Below are 27,634 nucleotides of genomic sequence, written 5' to 3'. Positions count from 1 at the left end.
AATCATCACCTCACGATCGAATCACCACTAGTGTTACTAAGTGCTTGCGCCCTTATAATTGAATCCTACCATAGATCATGAGCTTATATCATTAGATTCAAGTTCCACGCACTACTTAAGTTTAAGATCATAGCCTAGGGTTTTAGTTATCTATCTTAGGGTTTTAATGTAGAATTTGGATTTTCATCTTAGAGTTTAGTTAGATGCTTAGATTCTGGAATTCGAATTATGATGTATGTGCAGCTTAAATACAATACAATAATGTGGTTAGTTATAATTTAACGTTAATGATAAAATTAGTATTTGCGATTATGGTAATAGTAAGCATTCTAATAAAATAGTATAGCCCATCATTAAAGGTAATATTTTTCAAGTGATGGATTCCATGTTAGTATCATTAATGATGGTTTCATTTATAGTAACTAACATTAGCGTAGACGGTGTATTGATGGTTATTCGTGCTTAATAATTTGCATCAACCTTAATGATGTAGTCAATATTAACTATTATAATAATAATGGTCGAGTAGTATGATCTATCACTAATGGCTATCTTTAGGAATGATAAATAAATACTAATATCTAACATTTAACAGTTGTGGTTTTATTCATGATAATTATTACCTAGCATTCATAACCTGTTAATGGCTAATCATATTTAACAATTGAAATAGGAACACCAATAATAATGATAAGTCAGACAACTTACTTTGAGAGAGGAAGCTAACTCACGATGATTGACACGACAGCAAGTTGGGTTTCCAAACCCAATCTGTTTCCATCAGTCCCACGTGACCACCACTCCACTCACTCCATCTTCTATCTCTCCTACCTCTCCTTTCTACAAAATACACCCAATAATCTGGACTCAATCTGCTATAATCTCAGCAATGGGCCAAACCCAACCAAGTGGAAACTGGGCCTGCATTGGGGTGACTAGGCCCACCAGCCATGGCTCAATAAATGAGGCCTGGATTGGGCCTGAAACTATCCAAAATCAAAACCCGAACTGGGCCTTGTTTTGCCCCAAGGGTTATCCAACAAACGTTTAGGAATTGGACTGGACTGGGCCATTCTTGGCTCAACCAATCATGGCCTAATGAGACCGTTTTTAGCTGAGTGTGGCCTGCTGTTTCAAAGTGTGCAGCCCACCAAATTTATGGTGAGGTTTACTATATTTTAAATGTGGTGTAGCCCACCTGTTTTGAATGAGGTGCGGCCCACTGAGATTTGTAGGCTGTCGGCACCGGATTCGGCGATCGGGAATTTTGTGAGCCCATTTTCCGAGTTTGGGGCGTGACACCTGATCTCGGCCCTGTTCAGCCCAGCTTCTGGTCCAGCAAAAGGGCTGCTTTCAGTTTGGTTTCATGACCCGACGAAGGGATTGTTTTCGGCCTTGATTGGAAGGCGATGTCGGCCCTGATCCGAGGTTGTTTTCGGCCCTGTTTCAGCCAGTTGCAGGGCCAGCTAAGGGGTATTTTTAGCTGAGAACATGGCCCCTTTTTTCACCTTGTACCAAGGCCTGCTTCAGGGTTGATTTCAGCTTGGATTTATGGATTTTCAGCATGCTATTAACCCAGCCAGTGGCCTAGTTTCAGCCTCGTTTGGGGACTCAAGGAGATGGAGGTTAGGGATTTCCTGACTTGCCCCAACTCGGCTCGGTTGAGCGGCTACAACGACGCATCCACCCACTTCCTCTCTCCCTTCTTCTCTTCATCTTCTTTCTTTCTTTTTCCTTTTCAGTTAGAGAAGTCCAGCAAGCTCTGGACTTGACCCAGTCACATCCTAGCTAGCCAGACCCAGTTCGACTCGATCTGTGAATCAGTTGAGGGCGCAGCAGCGGTGGAGAAGAGGGGTGCCGTTAATGGCAGCTCTGACCTCCCTGTTTCTTCCTCCAATCAAATCCTTAGGGATGGTTCGTTTGGTCCCCAGAAAACTCGTAAACAAGCTTCATTGAAGCTTGGTGGAGGATAGACCGGTGGGTTCGAATGGAGGGAGAAACGGCCAGTTTCTCTTTGTGTTACCGTAAGAACAAGAGGTAAAGTGCTTTCCCTCCCTCCTGTAGGAATTCCAACGCCCTTAGGGCCGTTGGATGCGAATAAATGGCTGTGATTTAATCCCAACGTCTGATTTCTAAAAACTATTAAAGAGGGGTGGTTTCAGCCACTGGTTTTTCTCCTTCTGGTATTAAGGAAGCTCTAAACCAACACCCTATTAATAGACGGCTGATATTTCTCTAGTTTGAATGGTATAGATGCAAAGGATAGGAGGTCCACATGGATCGCCCAGTTGGCAATGTAGCAAGTTTCTATTTTTGGAAAAAGGCAGCCCGAAAAACCCTCTTGCATTGGTGCCTGTGGGAACACAAGCAAGATTCATCGGCCAAACCAACCATGGTTTTGGTCAGAAAGGCCGTCCACAACAGATGGACGGATCGGATCGTGAAGATGGGTCCAGATAGTGGGCTACAACTCAAACAAATGGGAATGAGAAAACACATCCGATTTAAACGATCGCAGGCGGGAAATTTCCCATTTTTGGACGAGCATGGGTCAGCACTCGTCTGACCGTGTTGGGAGTCTAGTGTATCGCGGATGCACCACCCCAGATGGACATACAAAATGAGTGTGGGGCCCACGATGATTTCCATCAAAATCTGATCCATCCACCAAATTCCTCGAGTCCAAATAGCGCCCCTAGCCAAAGATCAGGAAGATCTCAGGTTTAGGTGGGCTATATCTCTTGATTCTTTCGAGTTTCATTGATGATTACCGATAGTTAATGGTTGGGTTATTTCCAGCTTGATCACCAGCGATTTTTGAGGTCTCTAAGCTGATATGGGTAGATCCTAGTGGCCGCTTCTGAAATGTGGTGGTTAGTTGACATAATCAACTTGTTAAATCATCCTAGATTGAGTTATGGGACCGACGAACGGTGGATTTACTGAGTCGGGTCCCAAAACTGATGGTGTGCATCTTAACTGTCCTAATCGAGCATTACGTGAAGTTTCCTCACATTTGGGTTCCTGAAACTAGGTCTTTTGATGTTTGGCGTTGATCTCACTCTTGTGCGATGGTTAGGTTCACCTCAATTTGAACACCAATGGTCAAAGACCCTTTGGGATCATCTGTGTATTCGGGATCATCTGTTTCATAAGTTGATAATACCCTTTGTGCTATTAAAGTCTGTAATAACATTATTTGTATTATTATATTCATTTTATTTTTGTTCACTATTATTATATGTGTATACATAGATATTTATTTATTTATTTATTTTTATTAGTAGCATCTCATGTAGGACCCGCCTTTGATTAGAGTCATCAACAGTTTGAATCTTGTTAAGTTATGTGTCCAAATCTCAGGCATGGCCACCAGTGGATCAGTTTATGGTTAGTTTTACGATCCGATGGTTGAGTTGTGGAAATTGATCGTTGGAATTTTGTGATTGATTTATAGTATATCCGATGAGTCCTAATGTATGGCTTGGTCGTATTGGTCAAGAAATGGATTCCAACATTTAGTGATATGTCCTGAAAAATAGTGGATTTGAGGATTCGAGGTTCACGTTGGATAGTTGGATCGGATCATACACATTAACTTAGGACAAATTTGAGGTTTGACTTATCTCTGCGATAAGATGAATACCGCAAGCCTAGCTGCCAGTTTCGATCACGGGTTGGAGACGCAGTCTTTATCATAAACAATCCAGAGTCAAATCCGAGGTAGATTGACTTTAGAATCTACAAATGTATTATGGATTGCTCTAGCCCAAATCCAGAAGATTAAAAGCCATGAGGGTCCACGGTCCACATCAAATGGTTAAGATGGGCAGGTCGTGAATTGCTAAATGATGATTGTAACACAAGCTATGTGTGTTTCCACACACGTTCATACTAATTTGGATTTAAATGGTAATACCCAGGTATTGAAAAATACGGGGTGTTACAGGGTAGTTCCTCTGCTTAACCCTTATTTGATTATAATAAGCATACTTTTATATCTTCTGTGGCTGGTTGTATTGGTTATAGGAGAATGAGTGGTGAAAGTCTTTGTATTTGAGTCGAGAATGACTCGAAATAAATCTCAGACTTCTAGAGGAGTTTTACTGCATGAGGGAGTGTCTCCTCCTCGACAAGTCAAATATAATTTTTATCGATTTGTTTCGTTTTCCACATAACTTGCATTGTAACTTTATCTTTTTATCATGAGAGTAAACTTGGGCTCCACAATCTCAACTATCCACCGATGATATATCTATAAGTGTGTATTTTAAAAAGAAATAATATTTGGATAGGTTGGGGCAACATAAATAATTAAAGAATAAAGATAAATAAACACAACCAGCCACTCATATGAGATTTAAGCAACATTAAGTCATTTAAAAGCATAAATGAAAATAGAAAAAATATAAAAAAATAAACATTAAAATACACAAGATGATTAGTGATAAACATAGAAAATATTCATCCATCCATCAAATGTTACAATTCAAGTTCATAGATAACAATTGTCTCATTGTCGTAAGTAAGTGCAAGGAAAATAGAAGGCAATGTCTCATTTTGTTTTATGCAATTGTTGCAGGTACCGTCTCATCCTGCTTCTCACTCTCATCTTTCTCGAACTCCTCATCAACAGAGTTTTCTTTTCCCCAGATCGGACATAGCTAATCTTGTGTACAAATGATCACTTCAATTAATTCCAGTGTAATTGAACTTCAATACTTGTTCGTGACCCTACTCCCCGTACTAAAAGCATATTTTGACATCATAGTTGAAATTAGAATTAATAATATGTCTCGTGCTATTAATGAGAGCAAAGGGTATCGTGATTTACGAGCTTTACACTTCCACTAGTCTAAAACATCAATTTCTTCGCATTTGTACTTTATAAGTGGCTCATTAGATAATAGTCAAGTTATGTTTGGGTTGTCTGCGTTTGAGTCTCAACATGTGTCATAAAACACATGAAATCGCCAACTGTGTTTCGTTGTGCGTCAACATTATAAGTATAACCCACTTGATGAGTTTGACTTGCGGTATTATCTTTTACGGCTCCCAAAATTTATACATAGAAATTGTACAAATCTTCAACTATATCACGAATCTTATCAACCTCAGTGGCACTCTTCTCACCATATAAAAATTTTAAAATGAATATAATCATGAACATCCTGTACTGAAGATCAATAACAATTGCAACAACCATTACTAAACTACATTCAGACCAATATCTATCAAACTTTAACTGCATACCCATAATCATTAATTATAAAAAGTCTGGTCCAATACATCTTTTGTACAAAAATTTTTTTACTATCCAAAGTTATGACAGAAATATATTTGTTGTTGGATACTTGCTTCATGAAAAGATCTTCGTTGTGTCGTAAAAAAATTGAAAGGAATTTGCAAATTGCTTCAGCTCTTGTCCAATCATCATAAGAAGGCAACCACGAATATGCAATATCACTCTTCGCATAGTGAGAGAATGCATCTCCGGATCCAACATTTCGTAAGTTGAATTTCAACATGTCATGACATACAGCTTTATCGTTCTCTGAGATGACAAATTCAACCGTTTCACAATCTAATTTCATGTATTTAATCATTAAGATGACCCTCATATGTACTTTACACTCTCTCTTATATTCTCGATCATCGGCTCAATTGTTTTAAGCTAATCTCCTACAATCAAGTTTTGGATGTGTGCACAACACCTAACATGAAATATTTTTTCACCAAAATACAAGTCACTGGTGGCCCTAAATTGGTTCTGCAAATTCGTTATCACGCTACCATTTGCAGAGGCATTGTCTAAAATTATCTAGGAGATTTTCTTCTTAATTCCCCACTTCACAAGGCATTTGTAGATGTAGTCTGAAATCATCAAACCAGTTTGAAGAACCACAAGATAACGAAAGTTTATAACTCTTCTGCAGAGCCTCTATTTAGCATTGATATAGTGGGAAGTTAGTGATATATACCACTTTCATTGATTGAATGTCGTCCACAAATATGATGTCAAGCTGATTTGAGAAATCGATTCCAATTATCCTTTCAACTTGACTTTCTCACTTGCATACAATTTTATGCACGCTCTCTTTATTGTTGTACGTGAGACCTTGGTTAAGTCCTCTGGTTAATTCGACAAAAGGACTCTCTACCATCTAAAATGGTTTTTCATTGGCAGTAATAAATATAGCCGTTAATTCATTCACATGGTCTTTGTTATACATATAGGTGGACAATGTACTTTGTGACGGACCCACCAAAGATTGGTTAAATGAAAGTGTCTATTGGCATAGGGTTTGGCTTATCACTTTTTTATGACACTTCAAAAGGTGTTTATTCAGAGTTGTGGTCAACCCATTTACTTGTTTAGCATATTGAGTCTCGTAGTACTTTCATTTTACCTTCACCATGTTGTTTTTTTAGGATTACTTCTTTAAAATCTTCATACACTATTGATCTTTAAAAAAAAAAAAAACTTTTACTGAACTTTGTGATTGTGAGGTGCTAATATTAATCAAAACCTATGCATCTTTTAAACCTAATCTTTCATTCAAGATCATTGGCGCGCGAAGTGATTGAAAAATCGTTGGGGTATTAAAAATTTCCTCACTAGTCATCTACAAATTGAAAGATACTAAATCAGATTTGTAACACTCTGTCTTTTTTTTTAAACTGTGGGTTCCACTGTTCCCTATGATGTGGCCCACTTGAGAATTGGATTGCCCTCATTTTTGGGCCCTTGCCCTAACTTGACCCGACAAGACTAATGAACGGTGTAGATTTGTCACATCATTCCTGAGGGGCCCATTCAAAAAAAAACAAAACAAAACAAAACAACAAGTGACGTGCTGATGCATATCACCCCACAACCAAAACCTCTTCTCCACGACTCTCTCTCTTTCCTTCTTCTTCACCATACAGTTGCGCACATGAACCCATCCACCATGCATGTCACCATCATGGTGGGACTCACTCCTCAATCTAAACCGTCCAATGAACCCCAACCCTCGATTAACCTTAGCCCTTGAATTTTTTTTGCCTAAAAACATTTTACGTGGCTCACCTTGAAGCTTGATTTGAACTAATTTTTTTAGCACTAGGACCTATGGAACCTGATTAATGGCCTGATTTCTCTCAGCCATTATGGTGGACCCTACATCACTACCCACTTCTCACGATTACAACAATCGAAAGTAGAAATCTTCCTAATACACGAAGTTACGCTCACATGTTCCCTCCTCTTTCAGTCTCCTTCATATACAAATCTTCTCTCTCATGATCAGAGATTCTCCTCAGTGATTCTAACATGCTCACTCATCGATTCACAGCAATTGAAAAGCCTACCATTGAGATCTCTAAAATAAATAAATAAAATCTCTTCTTCTTTCTACTTCTCAATTTAATGCAACTAGCTGCTGCACTTTCCAAGTTCAGAATCGACCAACAAAATCAATCTAAGCCTCAATCTGTGGAGCCCACAAACTTTGTATGGTCTGTAAGAACCATCCACAGTTGTCAGTGTTGCAAAATGCATCAATCTAGATTCTGACATGATCTTCTTCTTCATCTACACCACCACCATCTGATATATGTAAAGCAGCATTACGGTAAGTAAATCTTTCCACGAGGCATATTAAAAATAGATCCGACCATTAATTAATATCCAGGGTCTTAGTATGTATATTTACATCTTGTAATAGGTAAATTGTTTTTCAGATAATTAATCTGAAAGCAATGTATAATTGTAATATAAGCCAACTCACTGAGTCAATTAGCTTGTAATTATTTATTTATTTTTAGAAGTTTTTGTACAGATAAAAACCATAATTATGAGAATTGTATTGGAACCATAAGTAAATCTTATATGATCGGACCAATTATAGCATACGAATCCAATTTTGTTCGTGATTGTAACATTGAATCAGATTTGTAGCAGACTTTGTTATCCAGAGAATAATCCTACGAAAATTCATATCTATATCAGAGTGTTTTATCATCACACTAGGTAGGTGTTCTTCCCTGTTGAAAATTTTAGGTTAACATATCGATTGATTTGATTATTTATTATGTATTAAATTTATTTGATCATTGTCATTAGTTGAATATTATTTTATTTGATTTCTTGGATGCATATCGTAGAGATAATTTATTTGAGTTATTAATTGACTTTATTTCATTTATCGTGGCGTGCTTAAATTACAACTATTTCCTTATTATTACATGATGAAGAATGTATTTCAATTTACGGGTGCTCTGCCCCAAAAGGATCACCATGTTATTTGTTTATAGGTGCTCTGCCCAGGGTCATTCTCGAAAGGATCGGCACGGTACGGGTGCTCTGCAGAGGGTCATAATCGAAAGGATCGGCACGGGTGTTTTGCCCTGGACATTTCTCTAAAACGATCAACATACACGGGTGCTCTGCCCTAGGTATTTACCCTAAAAGTTTATTCACCAGGTGCTCTGCCGAGGGTCATTCTCTAAAAGAATCAACACCGGTGCTCTGACGAGGGTTATTCCCTAAAAGGATCAACACACATGGGTGCTCTGCCCTGAATTGAACCAACAATGATTTTAGATGACTGTATTATCTTATTTTGTTATTATGAAAAATAATTTGTTATTGTTGTCACGTAAAATGCCGATTCAATACTCGTAATTAATCCTATTTATTTTATTGAGTTGTATTGGTGTTAAAGTAAAATTTTCAATTTTGAGAAGGATGTGACCTTACGAGCCGTCGCTCTCACACCCGTATAGACTGTTTTGCAGGGTTTATATATAAAGAACCGGTTGGGCAAGATTGATGATTTTTCCTATTGTTCTATTTGAAGATTTCTTAAAATTCAATGCATTTTATTATTATTATTATTATTATTATTATTTCAATGTAATTAAAGGTTCAAGATTTGATTAGTGAACGTTATTTAATAACAATGATTATTATCATTTTAGTTGCTCTGATTGCCTTGAAAATGCATGAAATATGTGGGTTGCGATGTATATTTTATTTAAATACAACTCACAGTCCTGAAATTCGGGTTCGGGCCTGGCCAACTTGGGTTTCGATTTTCGGGGCGTGACAAGATTAGCACTATAATGCATTAAAAGTTTATACTAAACCCTAAATTAGTCACTTATTCAAGGCTGTATAGATTTTAATACTTTCATATTCTCATTTAAACGGCCACGCCGAAATTTCGGCAACATCTCCTCATGTCTCTCCAGATATTTTGATATTCAAATCCATTCTCATGCCAAAAATCTAAGTAATGTGAAAATATTTGATATGGGAAATAAAAAGGAAGAAACATATTCAGAGAGAAATGGGGAGATGGAGCGCAACTCATGATGCGCATTTAAAATTTAAATTGGCTATATGAAAGCATACTATCTATCTAACCTTGAACTGTTCAAAGTGGGACAATTCGAGTAATTTATATGTAACAAAAAACACACCATATCTATGTTTGGCCACATAGAAATCTTCAAATGGATAACTAATTGTCTAATTCATAAAAATAAATCACATTCGAATAATTGTCTTATGCACAATAATATGCTAAGCAATAAACAATGTAATCCATACATATTAAGCTGACTATCTAATGCACAATAATAAGCCAAGTAATAAGTAATGTAATTTATATTTCACAAAAATAAACCACTAATTGTTTAATTTTAAAAAATAAAAGACATTAGCCGTTTAAGATTTAGGGTTTGGGTTTAGGGTTTAGGATTTAGGGTTAGGGTTTAGATTTTACGGTTTAAGGTTTAGGGTTAGGGATTAAGTTTTAGGATTTATGGATTATATGTAGGGTTTAAGTTCAGGGTTTATGGATTTGGTTTAAGGTTTATCGATTAGGTTTAGGGTTTAGAGTTTGGATTTAGGGTTAGTTTAGTGTTTGAAGCGGTTAAGACCGAGCCAAATCGTATACACCACAGCTAGCCTGGCTGCACCCAAACATGCTAAGACGCACCGCAGCTAACCTAGTCGCACACGAGCCAGCTCAGCCGCAGCCTCCCAAATTAAAAATTAAGAAATTAAAATATAGTAAACTTTCTTTAAACCCTAACAAGCTGCTGCGGCTGGGTGGGTGCAAATCGCTGATCAAGCAATTGTGGGGGCTCAGGCTCAAGAGATTAGGGAGGGAGTGGAGAGGAGAGGAGAGAGAGGAGGGTGGTGGTGGTGGTGGGTGGCCACCGGACTTGGTAGAGAGAGAGAGAGAGAGAGAGAGAGAGAGAGATTGCGATTGGGTCGAGAGAGAGAGAGAGAGAGAGAGAGAGAGAGAGAGATTGCGATTGGGTCAAGGTCCGGTGCGGTGGGTAGGGTTAGAGTAGTTAGAATAGAAATTAGTTTATATATACTTGAACCCAGTTGAGTTGAGTTTCGAATCGAGTCAAGTATGACTTGTTCAAGTTTCGGGTCGAGTCCCAAATAACTCGTACTCGATTTGGTTTGAATTCGAACAGGGAAAAGCCTACTCAGTTTGGATCGACTTACCCATTCAGTTTGGGTACGAGGACTGGGACGAGTCGAGTAATCGAGTCGTCCACTCCAGTACCCTGCTCTAATTCCCTGCAAAAACTTCCTTAGAGGCAGAAGCTAGATGGGCCCACCGTGATGTTCGTGGAAAATCCACTGCATCCATCCGTTTTTTCAGATCATGGTAGGAAGTGGGCACAAAAGTGATGTAAATCCAAATCGCATACCGTTGAAACCTCCCTGTGTACATCGTGATGTTTATATGCCATCCATACAGATTATAATGTCATTTCCAGTGGTTAACTGAAAACCCAAAAATAATTCTGATCTAAAACTTATGTGCCCCACGAATGTTTCAACGGTGTAAGTTCTATCCTCTGTCGTGCAGCCCACCTAAGTTTTTGATATGCGTCATTTTTAGGTCCATGTCTTACCATGATCTGAAAAAGTGGATGGACGGTTGGATTTCTCACAAACATCACGGTGGCCCACGTAGCTTCCCGTGCAGGAAGATCCTGCGAAAGGCTTTTCTCAGGCAATCCGCGTCCGCTTACACCTAACAGCTGTTGTTGCTGCTGGTAGCATTTCGTGAATTACACGTTTCTTCTCATCAACCAACCCACAACTTGCTGGTATGATGTAATACGTACACGTGGTCCATGGTTTGGTAATCCAAACCGTTGATACGTGTGGGCGCCACCATGAATGGGGATGCATGGAAAAAATTCCACACTAGCATTCACGTTTGGCCATTTTCCCATTGAATGTGAACCGTTGTTACTATTCGTTTTGTCTCAGTTATCTATGTATGCTAACGGTCTAAGGGTTGAAATATTGAAATCTGGAAAGAGTTCCGTGGAATCTCAACCTGAGGGGCTGGCCCATCGTATCAATTGTTTGGATCAATGAACCATGGGACCAGAATTCGCATTTGCGAAATGTGTAGCTTTCTGAGGTTTTTCTGCTAAGGAATGTTATCTGTGGGCCCAATTAATGGATGGTCTGGATCTATCTATTTCTTTCCCCGATGGCATGTGTGCAGCGAGACTCTTCACTCGCGCGAATACCACGGATACTCCTTATCATTTTTCACGATCTAAATAGTCACTCCTGGTACCACTGCTCCAAAACAACGGCAACACCAACTCCACATGCCCCATCTTCAAGCGCTAAAAATTGGTCTGCCACATCTGATTTATTTTATTACATGTGAGTGATCTGATACGTTCAAAGTTTTTAGATCTCAATATTCTTTCGATCTTGTTAATATTTAATTCAACATTCATTCTAATAAATTCCCTATGAGAGTTTTGTCAATCAACGATCCAACTCCATTATCCATTTACAGATCATTTGAAGATTAGAACGGATTTTAATTTATTTATATGAAATTAAATAGTATATTTTTTCTCATTAACGTCTAGGATCGACTTCAAGTTCATAAATTAGCAGGCTCTGGGTGTTTATGTCTAGCGGTTGAAAACACCGCGTATGGAGACTAAGTTTCCCAAAATAAAGAACTCCGATCGAAGCAAAGCCCGCGCCTCCTCCGAAGGGAGTTCGTTTTGCCTCCGTCGCGACGCAGGAACCAACATGTATTGTCACCTACTGGGGCCCACACGCTGAAATGGCCCTATGATTGGAACCGTCAATATTCTCTCTACTGACACAAAAAAGATAGTTCCTTGTGATCACACTTCACAGATGATGCTAGCTTCTGATATCTAGATAAATGCAAGCCATTGAATATCTTCTTCTCACTGTTTCAAATTCATCTGTAGATAGTAATAGTAAAAATCATCCATCCAGAGAAAGTTCATTTGAAAAATCGTATAAAATAGATACCGAAGCATGGACGGTTCCGATCATATGCCCACTCAGCATGTGGGTCCCAGTACACGGCGACACATTCTGGTTTCTCAGTCGCGATGGACCAAAACGAACCAGTCCCACTACACAAGCCCAAACGCGAGCAAGCGAGCAACGGCGAGCAGCAGCAAGCGAGAGAGCGCGAGCCACAGATCCCGAGAAGGATGTCCTCGACCGCTGCAACTCCATCTCCTCCTCCTCCGCCAGCAACCCCAGCCCCGGCGCCACGTCAGATCTTCTGGTGTCACTTCTGCGATATGAGCGTCTCTCTGCTCGCCACGTCATCACCCCTCCACTGTCCCCATTGTCAGGGCGACTTCCTCGAGCACATGGAGCCCCTCTCTGAAAACCCTAACCCTAACCCTAACCCTAACCCTAATCCTTCCATCCTCTTCTCCTCCTCCCATACCCTTTCCTTCTCCGACTCCTCCGACTCCGACCCCGAACTCCCCCACAATTACGATCCTGCCCCTGACTTCCACGTCAGCGCCACCGCCAACCTCCTCGGCAGCCCCTACCTCGACCGCCTCATCCACCACCTCTCCGACGATCCGGACGGCGGGCCCCACCGCCACGTCAGCGGATCGTCCCCTGCCTCAAGGTCTTCAGTTGAGTCGATCCCTACCGTCAGGATCACCGCCCCGCTCCTCGCCTCCGATCCGCTTCTCTGTGCCGTCTGCAAGGACGAGTTCGTCGTGGGCATCGAGGCGAAGCAGCTACCTTGCAAGCACTTCTACCACTCTGATTGCATCCTGCCGTGGCTTGAGCACCACAATTCGTGCCCGGTATGCCGATACCGCCTCCCGACCGATGACCACGGTCGTCGGCCCCGGACGCGGGTCGCCGTGAGGTTTGGAGATGAGGGCGATGACGAGCTCTTCGGTATGGGGAGCACGCTGCGGCACATAGCGCGGCGGCATAGGCTCGTCTTCCCTGCACGGTCGTCACCGACGCAGATGGCTCAGGCTGAGACGAGCTCTGCAGGGCCTGCGAACAGTGGGGAGACTGTCTCGAGCTGGCCTGTGGAAGGGGGGAGCAATGCGGGTGCGGGCACTGGCAGCGGGACCGCTGGGAATGGCAGGGCGGCAGTGGATGATGATGGCGATACGGTGATGTCAGAAATTAGAGGGGGTTTGTTCGATTGAATTGGGCGTCCGATCTTTTCTATTGACGGGAGCTCTCTTTTTCTTCGAAATTAAGGTATGTTTTGACTCTTGTGATGATATAATTTTGAAATTTATGTAGCATCTTGGATTCAAATTGGGAGTCTTTGTTTGTGCATCTTTTGAGTCCGAAATGGCATTTGATTGATTTTATAAAGGCGCAATTCAATGATTAATGGATGTGGTGGAGAGAAGTAGTGTCTTGATTAGGTAGAGTGTGTTTGGATGCTCAATTGGACAGAATTGCAATAATTCATATCAATAAAAAGCTAACGATTGAGGTGGATGTGGCACTGAATTAGATGTGACACTGTTTGGATGTAGTGTAAACTGAACAGCTAATTACTATTCCAAATGTTTTAAGTTGGACTTGAAATGATGTTGGTGGTACTAGTCTCATGTTGGTCAGTTCCTCATTATTGGAATGAGTTATTGCTATTCATATCAATTTTTGCATCCAAGCACACCTTTATGGACTCGTTATCCAATGTGAGGTTTGGAATGCTTTTGTAGATCTGATCTCAATATAGTTCTCTTAGCGTGTGGTTTGGATTGCTTTTGTAGATCTGATCTCAATGTAGTTCTCTTAGTGTGTGCTTGGCATGTGCGTTATGCCTGCAATGCAGCTTTACTTCTTTTTACTATGTGTATTCGCGTATTTTTAAACTTCAAAGCTACTTTAAAATACTGATGTTGTAGAAGTTGAGAAATGTCAACTTGAGAACTCTAGCTTTTGGGCAATTTGGAGTAATGTGCAGAAGTTATTGTGCTACAATAGGGTTGAGATTGTCAAAACACCTGAGACAGCTCAGGTGATTGACCCTATTAGGGTGCATGTGCGGTCGACTAGTGAATAGGGAATGAACCATTCAACTGTCGAAAGCCTCAAATATCATAGAAGTGAAAATGATTGTATGATTGTAAGTCATGAGTATCAAACCATTTGTCAAGATTCTTCATGTTTGTATTTCCAAGCGACCACTTTGGTGTTGATTGGTCATGTTCGTTCATTCTTTGTCACCTATGCTTGTAACATCGTAGGAAAACACAGCCTGCATGGTAGGCCTTGACAATATTGACTAGGGTGGTAGCTTGCAGACCTGAACGGTGTGGAAAACTATAAAATGTGTTCAAGGAATTGATAGATCTTGAGGTTGGGCTGTTATGAGATCAGAAGGGGTTAGAAACTTGACCTCACCTGCATAATATTGTCATATGTGATCACATAAAGCGATTATGTGATTGCATATGCCATTTGGAGACCATGGAATGCATATGCCATAGTGGCATATGTGGTTTTTGTACTGTTAGGTATTATGCAGTTGCACAAAGAAGTATACGTCTGCATAAGCCACAATTATGCGATTGTACCATCGCATACTCATAAGTCCTAATGGTAAGATTTCTGACCTTTGGGACTTATTTATTTGTTTTGCTTCCTTTTCTCTCCTTTTTTGCCTTTAAGTAGTGCCTCCACTCCTTCCGTTTTCCTTACTCTATTACTCCCCCCCCCCCCCCCAAAACACAAAAATTCTCTCAATCTCTCTTATTGCCTATTACTCTCATTCTCTCTCAACTCTCACTCTAATAATCTCATTCTCTCATAACTAGTTACCTCTCTTACTTTCTTACTCTCTTATACTCTCACTTTCTAGTTTAAATTAATTATGTTCAAAATCACATCAATAAAATTTCTTTGTTGTTTTTTTTCTTCTTCACATTTTTGAGTACATGAATTCATTTGCTTACTCGTTAGTTGATTTTTTATAGTCTAATGGATGTAATAAATATAACAATTAATGAAATTGGTAATAAAACTATAAAAAACATTTCCTTGCACTTTTAGTATCTTTATATATTTTTTTATAAATTTTTTCCGAGGTTTTTATTTTTACAAAAAAAAGAAAGTTTCGGGTTTGTGGGATTGCATGTGCGCACAGCTCCCTTGGGCCGCATGTAATTGCTAATGCCATTTGACAACATCTGCGTAGTGTGCGTAGTCTCCACTTAAGAAATGTGTTGTTTTTGTTAAGCTCAAGAGACTACATTGTGGAAGGCATGTAGAGGAAGAAAAGAGAGGAGAAGATACTATATATATGTATATATATCTCTACTAGCACTTATTTATAGAACACTTGTTACAAAATATAAGTTCAAAATAAATGCAATCAAATCCAAAAGATACACCATCTCTAAGAATATGTTGCACCACAGGGCAACTAAATGTGTGTACTTTCACACTCAAATACACCACAATGCACACACACAGAAGTTAGTGCGCTCGAACACCCCCCCTCAAGCTGGAGCATGTACATCATATATGCCAAGCTTGCCAATGATTTTGGAAATTATGGGAGAGGCTGACTGCAGTTCCGATGATTGTAGTGGCTGTATTTGTACTGCAGGCACTTTAGATGGGTGGAATGTGAGTCACAGGCAGTTCTGCCAAAGGGCAACACTTCTGATGGTTGTGGAATGTTACGGTAGCACTTCTGGTGGTTGTAGAATGTTTTGGCAGCACTTCTGATGGTTGTAGAATGTTCCAGTAGCATTTCTGGTGGTTGTAGAATGTTTTGGCAGCATTTCCAATGGTTGTATGTGTTAGAATGATAAAGTCCCTTGATAGACATTGATTCACCACACTTTGACAGCTTAAGCTTTTAGAGTAAATGGTTGTTTGACATGGTATCAGAGTGGAAGGTCCTATGTTCGAATCTCGAGAGCAACAAATATGCCTCACTAATATATTATTCTCCTGCGGGGGGTCAGGAAAATCAGGTCCGGCCCAGGGACCGGGAAATCAAGCCCAGCCTATTTATGGTGTGAGTGTCCCTCCACCCTTGTCGGTATTTTCCCGTGCGTGGTGGGTGTAGTCCCTTAATATACATTGATTCACACACTCTCACAACCTAAGCTTTTGGAGTAAATGGTTGTTTGACAATATGAAGATTCGACAACACTTTTGGTGGCTAGATGACGATTTGGTAGCATTTTCAGTAGTTGTTCATGCATATGGGCCCTTTTTATTTCCTGACAGATCTAGAGAGGCTATTTGATCTACTAATGATGGAGAGCCCTTTAAAACTTCATGACAGAGTTGTAAGAACAAAAAAGGGGGGAAGTGCAAAATAACGGAGATTGGAAAGATGAAAGGTATCATGGCTTTGATACAATGTTAAACTCAAGAGACTACATTGTGGGAGACATGGAGAGGAAAAAAGAGAGAGAGAGTGAGGAGAATTTTTTTTTCATCTCTCCCACTCTGCTAGCTCTTATTTATAAACTGCTTATTACAAAAGATAAAGCTCAAAATAAATTCAAATCAAATCCAAAAGATGCACCATCATCTCTAAGAATATCATGCACCACAGGACAATTGAATATATGTGTATTCCCAAACTCCAAGATGGAACAATGCATGTACACCGAATACTGTGTATTCAAATGGTTTTAATGTGATGGATGTGTTGGATGTGGCTGAGATTCAAAGGAAGCCACCCACGGATTGAATTTGTCTTCAAATTGGATGGCGCACTGGTTTTGGCATTAAGCTTAATTCGCCTTTCTAACTTAAAGGAAGCCGCCCACGGATTGAATTTGTCTTCAAATTGGATGGCGCACTGGTTTTGGCATTAAGCTTAATTCGCCTTTCTAGCTTGCTCGAGAGTGGAGGCATTTGTGCTGAGCTAAGGAGCTAAGGGTATTGGAATGAGAAGCATGTGGATATGGTTTTGGAGTAGCGTCTCCCTCACTGTCTTTCTCTCTCCCTCTATGTGTGTGTATGTGTGCATCAGGCTGTCAGTGCGTGCACAGACAAGAGATGGAGGGTCCTTTCAATTGGATCGACAACGGAATCCAAATGAGAAATTCGAGGCTTTTGTTTTTTGTTTTTTCCCCCAAATGCATTTTTAATTTACAAACGGGTTTTGTTCATAGGCATTCGAGCTGTGTGGGGGCTACCCATGATGTGCATGTGGAATCCACCCTTTACAATCATGCCACTAGAGTTCTAATAGTTTCAGGTGAATTTTCGGACGTTTATAGTTGATTTTTGGCGGAGGAAAGGAAAGAAATAAAGAGGTATTTATTAGCCTTTCTATTTGCCTAGGTACATCTGGGTCCCTATTCTCAATATTGGATTTTTCATCAAGGGGATGGCCATCTTTAAGGGAGGGGAGGGAGGAAGAGGGAAGGTGTTTGTTATTGCAGAGATTAATGAAGGATCACATGGGGTGGTGGTGTAAAGTGGGAGTGCCTTTGCCATTGTTGGATTCATGGTTTTAGATATACGCTTACCCTTTGTGGTGGAAGTGGCTTTTTCAATATATTCGAGGGGTTATAGGGGCAATGGACTTTGATATAATGTGATAGAAGAGATTAATGGTTGATCACATGGGGCAACGGTGTAAACTGGGGGTGATTGGAGAGAGTAACGGTTGATCACCGGCGTGTAGGACATGGATCAGATAGGGCAATGGTGTAAAGTGGACATTGATCATAGAGAATATCAGTTGGTTCCACTTGCACTTGAAAGCCGACAAGAAAAACGAAGGATCTAGGATGACTGATCCGAGACTAGTGATCGTCAGTTCATCACTATTTGTAAAGAGTAAGTGGATCCAAAATTGCTTAGTACTCCAATCGGATGCAGGACGTGTGGGATCCACAATTACTTTGATGTAGCTGGTTATACACAACAATTAATTTTGGTCAATTTGATTAGGAAAGACTAAATTCTAGAACAATAAAAGAGGTTGAATAAATCCTAGGCTATTATCTAATTCAACAGAAGTTGGAAAGAAAAACTAAACAAGCATAAGGAGAAGCAAGACGAGGAAAAAAGAAGAAGAAGGATTAGAACATACAAAGATGGAAACGAATAAAATCAAATGCTAGAAACAATAATAAGAACAAGGGGAAAACTTGATCAATTATGCGTTTGGAGGGATATATTCTGTCTCATTGGATGCCCACTCCTTGCTCCCTTGAACTTAAAAAATGGTTTTAGGATTGGTTTTGAAATAATCCATTCATGGATGTGTTGTGATTTTTGTGTGTGTGTGTGTGTGGAGGGTCTCTATGATAAATTTGCCACAGTAACTACCTAACGGGGTGGTGACTCTGTTGTCCTGGAGATCATGATTTTGATGAACCCTTTCCACAAAATTTCACTGTGACAACTACCCAATGGGGAAGCGATTTCTTTTTGGAGAAAGGAAAAATAAATAAGTAAATGAATTCGAGGATCTAGAAGAGAATAAAATATGATGAATGTATTGGATGATTTTTTTTTATTTGTCCAACATTGTATTGGATGAAAGAATTATAAGAAACAAAAGAAGAAGGTAAGATTAAATTTAAAACTATAGATCTTACCAAGTTGGGCCCTTCCTCATTAGCATTTTCTTGCTCTATCATCCTTGATTTTCTCTGTCCTCTATCCATGGATTTTCTTCTCATATTTTGTTTTATTCTCTCTATCTCTCGTTCTCTTCTTATGCGAGAGGGGGTTGGACATTGGAGGGCTAGAGGAGGTGCAATGTGAGGGGTCATGAGATGGGGTGAGATGGTGGGTATGGGCTTACGCTGCTGGTTTTATGGAGGAGTGGAATATGAGAGAAATAGCATAGGTGGGAGCTTATCTGATGCGCCGACTGCACATTATGCTTGACACGTTGGTCCTTTAGGAGTCTCTATAAATGGCATTATGAACTCAAATCAAATTGTCTAAACTGTGAGGCCTGTTGCTGGTAGGCCATTGTTCAAAAATCAGGTTGGTTGGAAGATCATGGCCACTGATATATGTCTGCTTGTTTTTTAAAATTGGACCATTGGATATTTTCATTTTAACTTTCCAATGAATGTCCACAGAATGGTTGGGTGATTTAATCAATGGAATCTTTTGGATCATGATACGTCAAACCAAGGATCCACATTCCACAAGCTGGGCATTTAGATTTGAATTAGTTGATTCATTGGGTTTAGTTTCTAAACACATGTAGCATCCATTATGCTCCACCAGAAGATCCATTCTTTTTTTCTTATGGATGAAAGAGATAGGGAGGATAAGAAGTGCGGGGGGTTTTGATGATGCTTGACACGCTTCCATAGGGAAGAAGGGATGGATATTTTGTAGAAAAGGGTTTATCAAAGTCATGATCTCTATAGGAAAGGAATGGCAACATCTTTAGGTGGCTGCCGTGATTGGGCCCTTGCAAGTCCTGATTTCCGTGGCTGCTCGTTCTTTGGCCTTTTGGGGGATTGGGATGGAGATTTTGGTGACTTTCAGCTGATGTTTTGTCTGTAGCAGGGTCCCTTTGTTTTTCTGGTTTTCTTTTTTCTCAGGTTGGTGACAAGAGGGTCACCTCCTATGCTATGTTGTGCTTTCTTCGCTATTTTGTAGTTTCAATGAAATTTCATTATCTTTCAAATAGTCATCGTGGTATTTTGTTGTAAAAATCGTCCATGAAAGGACAAATTTTCACTCACATTCATGCATAAGTGGTGAATTTGTTGTAGAAATCGTCCATGAAAGGACAAATTTTCACTCACATCCATGCACACACAAGTGTCATAGTGTTATAAAGTTTCTAACATGGAAATCTCCAAAAATCTAGGCACAAGGACACTTTCATACACAAACAGGTAATATTTTAATAAAAAAAGTTAATGTTCATCATCATCATCTAAGCCTTATCCCAACTGATTGGGACTGGCTACATGGATCCTGTTCCGCCATTCAACTCTAATGGCCATAACTTCAGTTAGACAATAGGTCAAGTCTTTTCTTGCTATCTCCACCCATGTCCTTTTGGGTCTTCCTTTTCTCTTTTAGAGCCTTCAACTTGTACCAACTCACTTCTTCTAATTGGCGTAGTTCTTGGTCTCTGTTGCATATGACCAAACCAACTAAGTCTACTTTACCTATTGGTGCTATTCCTAAGTTCCCTCGAGTATATTCATTTCTTTATCTATCCTTCCATGTCTTGCCACTCATCCTTCTCAACATCCTCATTCCAGCTACACATCCTATGAACATGTTGTTCCTTAATTGCCCAACATTTCCTCTCATAAAGCATGGCTGGTCTTATAGCTATCCTATAAAATTTGCCTTTCAATTCCCTATGGAAAGTATGACTAAGAAATAAATAAAACAAAACAAACCATGAAATATTAATAACAAAGAAACTAACAAAAGAACACACATGGTTAACAATTACGAGTGATCTAAAGTAATAAATAATCAATTAATAAGACGTTGAAAATCACACATGATCGTCTTAAAAATTTAGAGAACCCCAAAAACAGAACATAAAAGGTTGTCGGTTTTTTGTTGCATGTGTGATGAAATGTCACTTAAAGTTTCCAAGAGTGTTGTGTCCAAGAGTCTGCAAGTGTCGGCACGTCAACAAGTGTTCAGGTAATGCTAAGGGATTCTCTTCTCTTGATTACAAACAAGATATTCAATAATTGTAGTGGTGGCTGTTATTGTTATGTACGGGCCGTAATGGCCATTATGATTCCAATTCACATGGATTCCATGGTAATTCCCTATGCATATTAAATACACTCTCCCCAAATGACCCCTTATGTGAGCGTGCGTGATGAGAGAGTAACTCGTGGTCCTGCCATCTGGCAGTTCATACATCTGTTTCTTCTCTTGCCTGGTTTTATAAATTGGCGGTTATCTTTAAGGGAAAAAAGGTCTCGCAGTGACTTGGACCTGGATCTGACTGATTAGTAGCCAGATCCCAGGAATTGGACTTGAATGAGATCTGGACCCAAACACGGTCCCAGACCTGGGTCTGAGTTGGATCAGGTCCATTTCCTTGGGTTGACCTAATCCATTCGTGGGCCTAGACACTATCTAGCTCCACATCAATGTGGCAAGTTGAAAGAATTTAAACTTTAGAATGTTGTGATGAATACTTGTCTTTTCCAAAATGCCACAATATTTATAGAAGACCCAAACAAGGGACTGTTGGTGGATGCCAAGTACCACTAGTAATGGCAGCCCACAGATTCAGAATTGAAGAAAGAACATGAAAGTTTTATTTGAGCATGAATGTACAATATATATCAAGTGTATCAAACATATGGTCTAATTGTCCTTTCTTATAGTTGTGTAGAGTCTCAAGAAGTATTGAGAAAGAACTCTGGAAAAAGTTAGATCTCAATCACCATGTCTCCAGATGTTATTTACTAAAATAATAAAATAAAACTACCTTGCTGGCAAGAAAATAGAGGTAGTGTAATCTAATTAGGGAATTACCTTAAAGGCCAAAACTTACTAAAATACCACACATGTACATGATCAAATAGGTTTTGGTGCTGTATGGATGGTCCAAACACCCCAATAAGAGATCTGCAGTTTGTATAAGGGCCGTATAAATATTACATTGGACTTCTGAGGCTCTGTAGTCTTAACTGGTTAGCAGTTTAGGCCATCCAATTGAACTTGTGGGTATGGTTGGAAATTGTTGTCTGAAACCAATTCAACTTATTATAATTTATGATAAGCTTGGCCCAAGATGTTGTACACTATGTTTGTGTTCTCAGTTTGTACAAATGGGACCATGATTTAATGATCCAAAGACTTGATGTGATGGGCCTCACTGCGGATGACCATGCACCAACATTTTCTTAAATAGGAAGATATTAGCTATTGAATATTTGGCCTGTGTAACATAAAAAAATTGTCATGTTTGGCTGAATGTAAACCTCTGCTATATTTTCTTTCATAACTGCCTTTGTTTTCCACATTTTGACGAGTGAGGAAATTTTCCTGTCAGTGAGATTTTTGGTGCATGGGTTTGCCATTATGGGGCCTGTAATTTGGACCACTGAATGATGGGGGTCCCATTTGCTCAAAAAACAAAAAACCGATGGCACCGTAGGGACTTTCGATGCAATCCAAGTAGTCCAGTGTTTTTAGAGTAGTCCTTTAAGGTTCTTGTACAACCATTGTATAATACCACTTGGGTGCTATCCTTTGCTGCAATCTGTTGACCTTGATCAGGGATCTTCATTTGTTTTTTGTTTTCATAAATCTCTAACTTTATGGAAATAAGAAAGATCCTAGTCAATCTTCACATAAATAGATAGATGTATGCGAATTTCAAATGTAATTGGATAGATGCTGGGAGTGGCTCTGATATTAGGTTTGCATGTTTTAGTGGGGTAATTGTACATGCTGTAAGCTATACTTTTTGATGATTTTCTGAAATGACTTGGACATTTCCATGGGTAGAACGAAGCATACTTGCAGGTGCGGATGAATACGATCAAGTTGAAATGCGTGCATGGTTTATGCTCCATTCGGTCAGGGAATCCAGTGAAATTGGGTTTAAGTGGCGGGCCTCATGCCCTCTTCGTCATATGAGTGCATGTGGGCAGCACTTTTGCTTATCTTAATGATGCCTTTGTTTTTAAAGTAAAATGTTCCAAAACATTCCATAATGGTGAGCAAGCAGGGGTAACACAGCTAAGCATTTGCTGAACATGGAGGGCATGGGGCCCTGACCTTAATCCCTTGCTTTTGTGGGATTGCCTGCCTAAACAGAACATTAAATCACTGCATCAGAGCACATATTGGATGTCTCTTGATATGTGTCAGATGCTATGTATGATTGTTGTGAATGTTCCTTGATTTTGTGCCATATCAACTATACATATGTTTTGTTTTGTGTCATAAGGTTAAAAGATCATGTATTTTTAGCTTGTACATATAATCTCTATCATATATTATGCAAATAGCTTTTACATTTTTGCCCTTGCAATTAATCTTCACAGCATTGGATATGCAAGGGTAAACTCATCACAAAAACGTAGCTGCTTGGCAGGGAGAGGTTGGGATTTTACCACAGAAGGGACAGTATAGATTGCACCTGCTTCCTTACTTTTGATACCTGTAGCCCACTCCGACCTCTCTGCGTTTATCTTGCATCCCAAACAAAGCGTTTAGTTAGGGAGACCATGCGTTAAAGGCTCTTGTAGAGCCCACCCTGATGACTGTGACATCCACTCCGTATATTTGTTATGCAAGCACATGTTAGGAATCAGCTACTGGTGTGGGTCATAGCAAGGAATACAGTGAGATGGGTCACCCACTGTTCCCTTTTCTCTTTCTCTTCCTGTAGCATGCAGTGTGTAGCCCCCTTAGTTGCAGGATCCATGTAACTAGGTGCTGCTCCTGCTTGGGAATCTCGCTTCCGCTCCTGCTTCCTACTTATTTTTACTTGTTTATGTTTTTGAAAGAAACGATGCTTCCCCACTCTCACACCGAAATTTGTTGCCACTTCACTTCACAATTCATGCAACTGTAGTAACCCCACCTTTTCCTCCGTCTCTCTCCCTTCTCTCTCTTTATCTTGGCATCTCTCCATGTCCATCACACATGCCATACCCCTAGTCTTCTTTGTATGAGACTTAACTATGATTAAAACTTAGTCTTCTTTGTATGAGACTTAACTATGATTAAAACTATCATGAGTCATATCGGTTTTGGTCAGGTCCGGGATGAGTCACCAAGCCGAAATGGAACAAATTTGGGGTGAGTTGTACTGGTTTCTGTATCCTGGTGAGTCACTTTGAAACTGCTATTTGAGAGCAGGATTTTACCTCATGGATGGTTGTAAGAGAAGAAAGTAGTTTTTGACCATTTTTTTCATACATTTGGTTGAGAAGGAAGAAAGGAAGGAGGAGAAAAAGATGAAGAAAAATAATGAAAGGACGAAGAGACACAGAAATTGGCTGAGTGATGGTTTGTAACACTCCCCCTCAAGCTAGGGTATGTATAATCATAAATGCCAGTTGATTTGTGACTTGACAAATGGCATACAAAACCTTCTCCTTGATAAAGTTACAATCAACCTTGATATGCTTTGTTCTTTTAATGTCAGATAGGATTATTGGCAATGTGGGAAACTACTTGATCATCACAACATAGCTTCATAGGAGTATCCACCACAAATCCAAGCTCGCCCATTAATGTCTTCAGCCATATGAGTTCACATGTTGCATGAGCCATAGCTGTATACTCTGCTTTAGCACTTGAACGAGACGCCGTTGAAGTATGAACTTGAGTCTTCAACCATATGAGCTCACATGTTGCATGAGCCATAGCCGTATACTCTGCTTTAGCACTTGAACGAGACACCATCGAAGTATGAACTTGAACTGCCCAAGTAGGTTTACCCACAATATCCCAACACGTATCAACCGTGTGGTTATTAAGACCACAATGAGTGCATTGTCGGTTACTCCGACCATTACTAAAATCTGTACTGAGACCTCTTCAGTTATTTCTTCTTCCCCTTGAATCTCTGACACCAAATTGGCCACCATGTCGACAACCTTGACTTCCCCCATCACCTTTGCCAGATGTAGAAACACGGGCTGAACGATTTGAAAGAGACGAACTCTGTACGCTAACTGCATGTTGAACACGAGCGAATGTGTCAGTAATAAAGGGGGGATGCTACCTCCAAGAACCTGGGCATGGACAGGCTCAAACTCGGGATGAAGTCCAGAGAGGAATTTGGCAACATGGAATTCCTCCCTTTGTTGTCTCAAAGAATCATAATCAATGGTCAAGGGCTGGTATACATTTAATTCTTCCTGCATGCCTCTCAAGGCTGAATAGTACTCACCAACACTCGTCTCCTTGTTGTAGGGCAAATATGTTTTGAAACAACTCAGAGATTCATGTAAGTGCTTTTTACCCAAATACATTTTTCTCAGATTTTCACATACTTCCTTTGCGGTTTTGAAAAAGATAACATTTGCGCTGCTTTGAGGCTCCATATTATTCCAAAGCAAAGCTCTAATCTAAGCTCCTCAGGTAACCAATCTTCATATTTCAATGAACCTTCTTCAGATTTGAGGAAGTCAAATATTTCTTTTGCCTGTAAGAAATACTTCCATTGATGCAGTCCATTATTTACAAGTAATCTATTGAGTTTGGTCGATGTAGAAGTTCATTGACTCGGATGGAGACAAAATACTTGACTTGGCTTCATTTTCTGTATCAGGGGAATGAAATAAATTACCAAGGGAAGAATGTTTGACTTGAACTTATTCAACAAGTATATTAGAATCCGATGTATACCAACGGACACGATGGTTTGATGCCACTTCTTGCCTCAACACCTTGACACGTGCACTGCTTCTTCAACACTCGTCATACCAACATGTACTAAAATTCTTCAAATCTGACCATAAATCTGACCACAAATGTATGATGCCATACTTTTATCCATTACAATGGATTTAGGTGAAAGAGGGCATCACACACCTTCACGAACCATGATTATGCAAACCACCATATGATGGGTATGAGAGATTTGTGTAGATCAGCCCCCCAACAATCTTTGATCTCCACCTCAAACAAAAGTGAAAAAAAAAGAGAGGAGAGAAGAAGATGTAGTAGATGACGAAGATATCAAAATCGGATCACGTAGGCTCTGATACCATGTGTGTTTGGATAAGAATACCATGTACGTTTGGATGAGAAGGAAGAAAGGAAGAAGAGAGGGAGAGAGAGAGAAAGAGAGGAAGAAGAATGAAAGGAAGAAGAGAGTTAAACACAGAGAAATGGGCTGAGTGATGGTCTGTAACCCTTGTCAGCTCTCATGGTTATTTTGGGTCCTAACATCAATCTCTGCTTCACTTAAGAAAGGGGGATCTTTCCAATATTCAAGACCTGGGGCCTTCAGTTTGTTCTTTCTCAAGAATTTCCCAAAATCTCAACTACTTGCAACCCCCCACAATTTCCCCAACCCAAACATTGTCACAATGCTTGAAGTCATAATTTTAAAACTAGAAAATTCATCGAATCGAATGGAGTGACTCGGTTGAGTTGTTTTTGTTTTTTTGGAAGTCTTGAATGCCATAACTTGGTATTCATATTTAAAATTGGTAAACATTGTGTCATCTTCAGAGTGGAGTTAAAGCTTGCCGTAGTTTTGTCGATTTCTTTTTCCTGAAATTTGCTGAGTTTAAGTCAAAGCAAGTCAAATCATGTTGATTTGATCTCGGGTCCCTTCCCATGGCTCAGTCGTAGACGGAATGCCTTTCAAGACTAAGGTCATGGGTTCGAGTGCCCATGTGGTGTGTGTGATGTGGAAAAAAAAAGTTGATTGGATCAACTGAACCTCATCTTGAGTCATGACAAGATTGAATTTTTCTCGAGTCTAGATGGTCTGATCTGAACCGATTTGGTTGAGTTGAGTCGAGTTTCAGGTTAGGATTATCCTGCCAAGAATTTTGGGGATTGGTCCATCCATAGCAGAGTGCAACAAACCAATGGTCTGGATCACTTGAACCATGGATCCCCATGTGCAAGAACTGAAAAACTGAGCATCATATCCTTCGGTCAAGGATTATAAAATTTCTCGGGAACAATAGGTTGCATTGATCCACTGACTCTATGTTGACTATCTTGATTATTTGGTCAAGTTCATTTGATCTTGTACGTCTACATGGAGGAATGATCACCTATAAACAGGTCGCATGCGAACATCACATGCAACCCAGTACATGTGCCAATGTTTGTAGTGTCCAACATGAAGATCACCCGGTGCAAAGTATCTAACCAGTCCACTCATCAGGTGCACCATGTATGCATGCTGAACCGGACTGTCACTAGATTTGGTTTTAGGCTGTTGGTTGTTTTCATACAGGGCCACCCATGTGATGAGCAGACTGGCCTGATTTTTGTGCTAGGTGATATCCATGGTGGGGTTGGCATTATACATGGGATCAGATGAGTGACTGGGCTGCATGTGAAATTAACACACGGCACTGCTTGTAGTTAGCCTCTACTATACTGCATTGCATTCAAACTTACCTATACTGACTTGTACCCCGTTGCTTTTAGTTTGTGCTTTTTTGCAGTTTTCTGTACAGTAGGGGTTGTTGCAGCAAGCGAGCGGGTATTGATTCAGAGGAACTTTCCGACTGTAATCTTTTTAAAACAAAAGTGCAAATCTGCACCGGAAACCTTCCTACTTTTAAGATGTTGTATTCCATTGTACATTTGATTTCCTTTGCTGCCTTTGAAACAATAATTATATATAAATGTCTTAGATCCTATTTTGGTTCCAAA

The 27,634-nt window shown here is 39.9% G+C and overlaps 1 protein-coding gene across 4 annotated transcripts; it reads left to right on the top strand.

The window, feature by feature from the left end:
* Positions 1-12,408: 12,408 nt before the first annotated feature.
* On the top strand, positions 12,409-27,634 carry LOC131228035 (E3 ubiquitin-protein ligase RING1-like). 4 transcript variants are annotated; one of them, XM_058223870.1, is made up of 4 exons: positions 12,409-13,564; positions 24,039-24,106; positions 24,214-24,316; positions 24,429-26,642. In XM_058223870.1, the coding sequence occupies exon 1, from the start codon at positions 12,424-12,426 to the stop codon at positions 13,507-13,509; it is 1,086 nt and encodes a 361-aa protein (XP_058079853.1). In that variant the 5' UTR covers positions 12,409-12,423; the 3' UTR covers positions 13,510-13,564; positions 24,039-24,106; positions 24,214-24,316; positions 24,429-26,642. The 4 variants fall into 4 exon arrangements, with proteins under 4 accessions (XP_058079853.1, XP_058079852.1, XP_058079851.1 ...); XM_058223869.1 differs by having other exon boundaries at positions 24,214-26,642; XM_058223868.1 differs by having other exon boundaries at positions 24,039-24,316.

This window comes from Magnolia sinica, chromosome 15 (assembly GCF_029962835.1).
Source record: "Magnolia sinica isolate HGM2019 chromosome 15, MsV1, whole genome shotgun sequence".
NCBI lineage: Eukaryota > Viridiplantae > Streptophyta > Magnoliopsida > Magnoliales > Magnoliaceae > Magnolia > Magnolia sinica.
The sequence above is the reverse complement of the archived record's forward strand: the minus strand, read 5'-3'. Positions and strand labels throughout refer to the sequence as shown.